The 10,216-nt window shown below is 37.4% G+C and overlaps 1 protein-coding gene across 1 annotated transcript in view; it reads right to left on the reverse strand.

Annotated features, from left to right (window-relative positions):
* LOC138704634 (ras-related protein Rab-32-like) overlaps nt 1-9,794 on the reverse strand; it is a 103,446-nt gene extending 93,652 nt beyond the window's left edge. Inside the window, exons 1-2 of the mRNA XM_069832721.1 lie at nt 9,562-9,794; nt 2,760-2,792 (exon numbers count right to left, since the gene is read on the reverse strand). Coding sequence (XP_069688822.1) covers nt 2,760-2,792; nt 9,562-9,670 — 142 coding nt within the window. The 5' untranslated portion in view covers nt 9,671-9,794. The remainder of the gene's footprint in view (nt 1-2,759; nt 2,793-9,561) is intronic.
* Nucleotides 9,795-10,216: the final 422 nt, after the last annotated feature.

A 10,216-nucleotide genomic window follows, 5' to 3' on the forward strand; every position in this document is an offset into this window, starting at 1 on the left:
TCTTCTCTCGATACTTGGTCGAGAAATTCGTAGTTTTTCAAAATTAAAAATTCTTATGGACAAGTTCTTTAAGCTATTTTAATCATTACTCTTTTGAGAACTTCTGTTCTATTAAAAGGCTTTACAGCACAAGATATTTCAAACCCCATAAGGTAGCTGACTTCCTTACATTTATTTATCTCATCTTTCTTTTCCTGGCTAAGATTTAAGACATGTCAATTCCTAGCGTTTATCAGTTGTTCATTGTAAATTGATTAGTAGGCCGATCTATCGAACCCTTATTTAGGGCGGCTTTTGTTGATACAAAATTATTTATTGGCACATAATACTGAATCAGTTTTTCTGCAATATCATTATTATTAAATGAATAATAAATAGTTACCCTCACCTAAAGATTAAGAAGATTAAAATTGAGATAAACCTAATAACTTTATCTTTTTAGGGAGATCTAAAAACATCAATATTCATGCACGCACAAAAGAATTATAGGAACACATACTTAGCAGGAGCAGCAGCAGTAATAATAATAATAATAATAATAATAATAATAATAATAATAATAATAATAATGATACATTATTCAGCGTGGCAATTAATGTTTCTATATTATACTCCTAATTGAACTGTTGAGCAAAGTAAACATATTACATTTTTAAAAAAGTTCTCCTCATTTTTTACGAAACCACCTCTTACTGCTTGTAGAGACAGAGTTTGTAGAGCGACAGGATACCGCCACTGCTTGCCTTCAGTACGTGAATAAAACACACAGCAATGTACAGGAAACTCCTCGTATCCGTTTGAATGTCTGTGATTACACGATGTAATCACGACATCCGCTTTGGTCACCACTGCTCTACGGCCATGGACCATTGGCACAAAAACAGATTTAGTTACTACCCAATTGTACATGTTTGAGCTGGTTTGTTGACGTTTAGAACTGCCTCACTTCTGTTCATTCGATAGAGATATAGTCCAAGCTCACACAACTTAAAAATTTTAGTACCAATTTCCTAGCTTTGGTAAATCAGTGTCACAGCTCGTTACCAAGAAATTATTCTGTTTCATAAACAATGAGAATGTTTGCAGCTAACACACTTCTAACATCAGATTTCATTAGCAGAGATCTCCCTGGTGGTATGATAATACCAGTGGCGGCTCGTGGGTGAAAATGAGAGTGTGCTACAATATGGGAAATTTACTTTTAAAAAGTTGTTAAAATTTGGTTGATCTACTCACTAGTGGACTAGTATGAAGTTCATGCTGCAGAATCTGTCAATCAGTGTTCCCAACACATAAATTGTATCCATGTCAGTCTAACACCTGGAAATCCGTCAGGATCAGTTAAAATTGAAAAAAAAAATAATAATAAATAAGACCCATTTAATATATCTATATAAAAATGAACACAAATATTAACGCAACTTTCTTACTATCTTGATTAAAATAATAATAATAATAATAATAATAATAATAATAATAATAATAATAATAATAATAATAATAATTCATTCACATCATCTGCATCTAGTTCTGCAGTTTATGTGCTGGGTTGGTCTACGTTCCCTCAAAAATGAAACAATTAAAAATGACAACAGTTAAAATAGTCAAAAGCCGATGTAAATCTTAATTTCCGCCAGAAAATCCGTCACCAGTCAAATCCATTCTTTTTCAGTCCGCTACATTGAAATTCCGTCAGTTTTGACGGAACTGACGGAATTTCCGTCCAGTTGGAAACACTGCTGCCAGTTAATTTGTAGTTCAATCCCTCCATGTCGGCACCAGTAATCAAATTTTTAAATTCCAATAGCATTCCAGTGCATTCAAGCCATCTGTCGGAAGGTTGAACGAGTAGAATAGGAGTACAGCATCTTTTAACTATTAAATTGTATTAAATATAGTACATATAAATAAGGTAATAACAAATGTTATAAACAATACGTTTCAGTTTTACAGGAAAGTTTAATAATTAGCATAAGAATAAAATAGTCGTCCCTACATTCTGTGATCACGACTTGTAAAATAGACACACACTCACAAATAGTACACGACTGCTTCTCAGAGATGTCGTGACGTCCGCGTTGTTTGTAGATTGCAACCCATCTATACAAACAGTCACTCACTCCTGATTGGTTGTAGATTTTATAAAACGCCAATGCGAACGAGTCATTTCAATTCGCTGCTTTGGCTTGTAGTTCACACTGTTTATAATGGGAAACCATAGATTACGTCACAAAACAAGCGAATGTAAGCTCTCTGCGCATGTGAAAGGTTCGCTGCATTTCTCTGCAGTTCACTGCGATAAGGAAGTCAGCATACATTACCGACTGGGACTTGCAGACGACGCACGAGCTACAGACAACAGCAGTTCCCGATTCTGCGTGCATTGGAACGCGTAACACGAATGAAAGAAAGAAAATATAAATAAGATTATGCTAGGTACAGAAAATTAACTGACATAAAGAGGGCCGCCACTGGCCGTAATACAGAAGAAAACCATCGTTTGAGACAACAGGAAGCAATCGCATGGGAAAAAAACCACTCAGACTCTGGACAGGGAAATAGAACTTTACGTTTATGCAAATAAAATCGGACTCGGTCTACTGGATTTAGCTGGGAACGGCCACACTACAACGGAGAAATGGATAAACAAGTGAAGACGTAAACAGACTTGTTATTCCTTCCATGTCGTCATGGAGAGAAGTAGGCTATATCTAAATGCACGTCTGTATTGTTGCTTATATAAAAATCACAGTACCTACCTTCCGTGTATCTCCTGACGATGGCTGTTTTACCTGGAAAGAAAAGAAGAGCGTGCATATTAATAAGAAATAGCATCGAGCATGCAGAGCGAGGCTTCTGTCTGCCGTAATAACGACAACGTGCCGTCCAGCATGCAACATTTGGAAACAAAGAAAAGTTATACAGTCAAGCAATAACAACACTTCTATCAAATAAAGCGCACGGTCCCTCTCTGAAGCTACAGTAGGGTACAAAACACTTTAACGGGCATTCATTTTATGAACAATATCTTTCACTAAAGCAGTGGTTTTCGAGAGCCACGGATCCGATGCACCGTGCGCGAAATTCTGTTTTGACGCGTTTTAAATAGATATGTTTAATACTGTTACACAAATTTACATAAATAAATCTGGTTAATTGTAATAATTGCTAATATATGATCTATTTGTAAAAATTGGGAATTGAAAATGACTATATAAATTTCATTTTCTAATTTTAAGATCTAACCTCATTATCTCCTGACCTAGTTGCCTCATAAGTGGTGCCTTCTTGGTATCACTTGTGAGGTTCAGACCTACAGCAGAGCGTCTCGTTTAGGCACAATGAAAACGTAAACAAAGTACAGGTAACGTGTGGGAGGAGGACGAGCCGTACGATAAACATGAGGGATGCACACGGTTTTAGTTACAACATTTATGGCGGAACATTAACTGAAGTTATATTTTCCAAAAACACACAAAACAAGAGAACACAAATTGCATAACGTTATCATATACACATTTTAACAAACAAGCAATTGTAACGTTGAAATAATTCAATATAACAAATCAAATTTTGCTCTTATATGATGTTGCTTCCAAGCAGCATTTTTACGGTCATGAATTTCATTCTCTGTATGAAAACATAATATCACCGTCTTCTGTGGCCGAATTAACAAAACTACAGTACTGTAATTATGTTTAGGAAATAGTGCTGTCACTTCAGACCAATATACTGTAGACGTTCTACTGTTCCTGCCCTGATATGTAGTCTCGGGCTTTTCAAAGTAATAAAATCCTGAACGACTGTAGAAATAATTCTGTAGACTATATATAATTTAGTAATTTCACTTAGCCAAACGTTTTTTCGTCGATTCTGAGAATAAGTCAATAATAGTGGTTAATGATAGTGGTGGTGCTGATAATAATAATGATAATGATAATAAACAAGGCAGTAGAACAAGTCGACAACTTCAAATACTTGGGTGTACTACTGTATAAGCAGTAACATGAGCTGCAGCCAGGAAGCCAAAAGGAGGATAGCAATGGCAAAGGAGCTTTTAATAGAAAAAGGAGCATCTTCTGCGGACCTCTGGAAAAAGAACTAATGAAGAGACTAGTGAAGTGCTTTGTGTAGAGTGTGGCATTGTATGGGGCAGAAACATGGACATTACGACGAAGTGAAGAGAAGCGAATAGAAGCATTTGAAATGTGGATATGGAGAAGGATGGAGTGTGTGAAATGGATAGACAGAATAAGAAATGAAGTTACGTTGGAAAAAGTGGGTGAAGAAAGAATGATGCTGAAACTGATCAGGAAGAGAAAAAGAAATTGGTTGGGTCACTGGCTAAAAAGAAACTGCCTACTGAAGAATGCACTGGAAGGAATGGTGAACGGGAGAAGAGTTCGGGGTAGAAGAAGATATCAGATGATAGACGACATTAAGATATATGGATCATATGAGGAGACTAAACGGAAGGCAGAAAATAGGAGAATGTTGGGTTTGCAGTGAAAGACCTGCCCTGGGGCAGAAAACAGTATAATAATACTGAATCTCCTGTCATTTTAATCGGTTATTCAATGAAGCTGTATCAACCACGTACCAGATTTTTTTAGGGTCGGCGTGTTTAATAGCGAGATGGTATTTAGTGACACTCGTTCGAGAATTCGCCATGGAATTACCTGACATTTGCCTTACAGTTGGGCAAAACCTCGAGGAAGGGGGGGGGGGGAACCAAGAAGGTAATCGGTCCAAGCAAGAATCGAAGCTACGCCGATCACAAAATCCCGCTAGCTACCCCGAGTGGCCTTCAACTTCTTCAGTCAAGGATTTCCTTGTATACATTGCGTAACGCTCCAACTTGGAGCAACAGAAACAATCGACCGTCGCGCCGCATCGTCTCTGTAAGACTCGTGCGTTGCGTATTGCATCACTGTAATTTGACAGCGTAGCGTGTTAAGACACACGGAATCATACACAGACAACAGTATCATGTCTTCATGTGTTCGATACCAACTATAGAAAACAGAATCAAGCTGAAACAAGTTTCAATTGGGTTGTAAGACAGCGGACTCCGGTCGTGAGTTGGAATCCCGTTATTTGCTCATTGTCAATGCAACTAATCTTATTCTGTGTCCTGTGTTGTCTCAAGTTGAAGCTTGAAGACCTGCGTCGACCCCAAATAACGTGAATTCAATTACGTATCCGTTTAAAACAGAAGTGAGGCATATTTTTATGCCAGACAATAAAACATCGCCGGAGTTCAAACTATGATTTCACTTCAAATTTTACGTAAAGCGTCGCGCCGACAAGTTGGACGTTGTCGATTTTTTTTTTTTAAATCTCATGTCACTTTTTTTTAGCGTGGAGTGCTTTACTGCGTACCACTCAAGAAAAATCGTAACGAAGATTGCAGCATTGCTCCTTACGAGAGTTGCATCCATGCCACCGCAATGCATTCGTTAGTTAAGGCACTTTATTTCTTCATTTATGTTCCAGGTCATATTATTTTCTACTGCAACATTGGTCAAATGCAATGCGAGACCTATACTTGTTATGTTACTGAATCCATTCTCATTTTTCATATTTAAGAGGTTATGTGCATGGCAAGATTTCCTGAAAGAAACCACCCAGCCATCCAGGATGTCGTCTGTCGTCTGTTTACATAATAGGCAATTGCAACAATAACAATGACGTATTAATTAATAAATGAATAATGAATTTTGATGCTTCTTTATTTCAGTGGTTTATCTATCTGTATAAGAAGGTCGTGTTGAAAAACAGATGCTGTAAGTTATATTCTTTAACGTGTAAAAGCTTAACAAAATGTTAAACTTGATTTTAACTATTATTCTTATGATATATTTGTCAGCCAACTTTACAATTCACAGTTTTAGTGGACCTTCACATTTCTGCTTTTCGATCCACCCTTTAATACATACCGCCCTTTTCTATTAATTAATATAATCATTTTCCAAGTATTTCTTTGTACTATTCTTCTGTTTTAGCTGAATTCCTATATATCCTTCCCTATCTATCCTCTTCTATTCTCTCTCATATCTAAACTGTCTCCCTTCCATTTCTCGCTTTTCTATTAAATATTGCATATTCCTTTCCTTAATAATTCACATTATTTATTTATTTTCTTCCCTACTCTCAATCTACCTACTCTTAATCATTCTTCCACAGCTCTTCTTCCATTACAGGTAGGAAACACATATCTACTTTAGTTTGTAAAGCCACACCAATCACCTGAAACCTCGAGAATCATTTAGGGACACGGTGTAATTAGAATTTCATTATAAACTGGCAATATATTTTAATATTATTATTATTAATAATAATAATAATATTATTATAATTATAATTATAATCCATGGCGCTACAGCCCGTGAAGGGCCTAGACCGATCAGCCGGCTGCTGGGCTCACGCCCACATGTCGAAGTAGAGGTGGACAATCATCCAACCAGAATGGAGGTATCGTGTGGTTAGCACGATAATCTTCCCAACCGTTATAGCTGGCATTTGCAACCGGATTTCGCTACCTATCGTAGCTCCCCAAGAGCATCACGATGCTGGGTGGGCACCGGTCCCATACACTGGCTGAAATTTCATGAGAAAATTTCTTCCTCCATGAGGACTCGAACCAGCGCGTATTCCGTAACGCGAGTCCTAGGCAGGATGCCTTAAACCGCGACGCTACGGCGCGGGATAATAATAATAATAATAATAATAATAATAATAATAATAATACTTACTTACTGGCTTTTAAGGAACCCGGAGGTTCATTGCCGCCCTCACATAAGCCCGCCATTGGTCCCTATCCTGAGCAAGATTAATCCAGTCTCTACCATCATATCCCACCTCCCTCAAATCCATTTTAATATTATCTTCCCATCTATGTCTCGGCCTCCCCAAAGGTCTTTTCCCCTCTGGCCTCCCAACTAACACTCTATATGCATTTCTGGATTCGCCCATACGTGCTACATGCCCTGCCCATCTCAAATAATAATAATAATAATAATAATAATAATAATAATAATAATATTAATAATAACAATCGTCATAAGCCAGGTCTGGTCTCTCTAGTCTTCCCTATTATTAGCCGCTGTCTTCCTGTCGCTTATATCAGAAATAAATAAATAAATAAATAAAGATCCACCATTGTGGAGTAACGGTTAGCATATCTGACCGTGAAATGAGCAGACCAAGTTCAAATCCTGATTGGGACAAGTTACCTCGTTGATTTTTCCGAGATTTTCCCTCAACCTATTAAGTACAAATGCTGGATACTTTCGGCGCTGGACCCTGGACTCATGTCTTTGGCAGTATCACCTTCATTTCACTCAGACGCTAGATAACCATAGCAGTTTATAAAGCGTCGTAAAATAAATTACTAAAAATACCGAAAATAAAATAAATTCCGAGCGAGTTGGCTCAGACGATAGCGTTTGAGACTCCTATTCGGGAGCTCCCGATTCAAACCCCGCTGCGGACCAATCTGACTGTGGTTTCCCTGTGTCACAAAGGCAAATGCCAGATTGGAAATTTACATGCCATGATTCATCACCGCCTCAATCGCCAATATCATGAACATTAATCAAAATCTATAATTAGTCGTATGAACATAAACACATCACACAATAGAAACAGAAACTCAACAATAGTGAAAACGGTCTAAACACGCGAGATGACCACAGATGTTAAAGCGTGTATAAATAAACCTAAATAAAATCAGCGACGCAACAGCCCATTACGAGCGAGGGCCGAACAGCCGACTGCTGGCCTCACGTCCGCATGTATCTGTAGAGGTGGACGATCATCAAACCAAAACAGAGATATCGTGTGGTTAGCACGATGATCCCCCAGCCGTTATAGCTGGCTTTCGTAACCGGATTTCGCTACCTATCGTAGCTCCCCAAAATGCATCACGGTGCTGGGTAGTCATCGGTCCCATACACTGGCCGAAATTTCATGAGAAAATTTCTTCCTCCTTGAGGACTCGAACCAGCGCGCATTTCGTAGCACGAGTCCTAGGCAGAATACCGTAGGCCACGACACCACGGCGCGCGACTATTAACTAAAAGTGTCGTATCAAACTCAAAAAACAATTTTCGTAAACAAAAACACATTATAAATTGTTACAGAATGTGATAATTATTATTTGTATAAGTTTGTACGAAAATAATTGAAAATATCCACTTTTCAACTTCAACTCTATTTTTATGAATATAGCTATATTGTTTTCCTGATATAAAAATAGGCCTACCTTTTATATCTAAAATAAAACCTTAATTCTGTTTCTCGAAACCAAGTTTTAAAATAAGTGTCTTAGATAATGTCACTTATTATGGTTTTAGATCTAAATAGTTTGTAAAAAAAATCATAACATGAAAAAGTACTTCCAATTGCTATCAGTGAGCTAAAATTATCCTAAATGATCTTTCGAACTTGAAACGATACTTATAAAAAAACAGGTTTTGTAGGCCTGTCTTAGACAATTCTAATTAGCTGGAGAAAATCTCATACAAACTTGAGTAACACTATCCAATAATATTATCAAAAGTAAAATAAAACTATCAGTACTTTTACTTAAGTCAATATTAACATCCCTTGCTTGCTGATGGACCACAAAAGATAAATTTCGTGCGCTTCAAACGGTAATAATATCCGAGGTAGAAAAGGTCGAAAAACAATCGGATAAGTTGATAGTATTGTAGGTCTGTTGTCACACATCTGACGCAATGTTTTTATAAATCATGTTACATGTAAGATATTAGATCCGGAAAATGCCACAACACCAAGTCGTTGGAAAGAAATTAATATGAAGAAGAATATTGTGGTGATGATTATGATGATGTAAAAGACAGCGTAGAAACAATATAATAATGTACTTTCACCGATCTGGAAGAACTTTGTGTTTACATCTCATTAAACTCGCAATAGACTACGCTAGTACCATCCATAACCACTATCTTCAGCATTTATTATTATTTCAAACAATTGGACAAATTGTCCCATTCATCCATTCATAGTGTTCTGCTCAAGGGCAAGTCTTTCATTGCAAACCCAGCATTATCCAGTCTATTTTCTGCCTTCCTCTTAGTCTCCGCATATGATCCATATATCTTAATGTCGTCTATTATTTGATATCTTCTTCTGCTCCCAACTAGTCTATATAGCCTACATAATTATTTTGTAAATGTTTTAGATTATATGTTTTTAGGTAGATAAGTAGCCTACAAACAGTTTTTAATATTACAAGAAGGCGTAACCGAAGCCTGGATGCCTAGTCGGAGATTTGTTTACATCGAGGAAGACAACAATGTGCACACATCCTAAAGCATGATATGGTGAGTCGGACAAAGATCTGATATTCCTTTAGTAATTATAGGCCTACTGTAAAATACACTTACACGAACACGTTTTATTGCTCTACAACGGCACTTTTATAAATCCAAATATAAAACATCACCATTCGACAAATACTAACCCATTCGAACAATTCAATCTGGCAGCACAACATGGCAAAAAAAGTGATATAACTGCGAGAAACAAACTTACCAACTCCATAATCTCCGATGACAAGAAATTTGAAGAGCAACTCTCTTGGAACAGCATTTCCATTGCTAAGAGCTGACACCTCCGTCTCCGCAGCGGAATTGGAACTCATGATTCTTCACACATTAACAGTCACATTTAGTCGCCACACGAGAATAAACGTCTGTTTCCATTGTACACGGAGAACAAACTGACCAAACATACGGACAAGTTTTTACTGACAATCGTGAGATTATTTACCGCATTACATGAAAGTTCTGACGTTTAACAGCAGATGGCAGGCTTCAGAGCTCTCTTCACTGCCATCTATCGTCAATTAGGATTGTAACCACTCCGTACTACCTACTGAACTGCCGATGTCTAGTCTTCCTGATCGATCAGAACTTGTCTGCAGTCGTGTGTCGATAGAAGCGTCTTCGGTATTTAAGCATGGATGAATATAAAAGCATGGATAAATATATAATATATATTCATCCATGATAAAAAATGTATAGGCTGTCATAACATATGGTGTAATAGCAGTTCATGTACCAGCGATGACACGCAAAATGCTGTACAATTTGTATTTACTTACAAATGCCTTTTAGAGAACACAGAGGTTCACTGCCGCCCTCCATCGGTCCTTATCCTGAACAAGATTAATTCAGTCCCTACCATC

The sequence above is a fragment of the Periplaneta americana genome, chromosome 8, assembly GCF_040183065.1.
Source record: "Periplaneta americana isolate PAMFEO1 chromosome 8, P.americana_PAMFEO1_priV1, whole genome shotgun sequence".
Classification (NCBI taxonomy): domain Eukaryota; kingdom Metazoa; phylum Arthropoda; class Insecta; order Blattodea; family Blattidae; genus Periplaneta; species Periplaneta americana.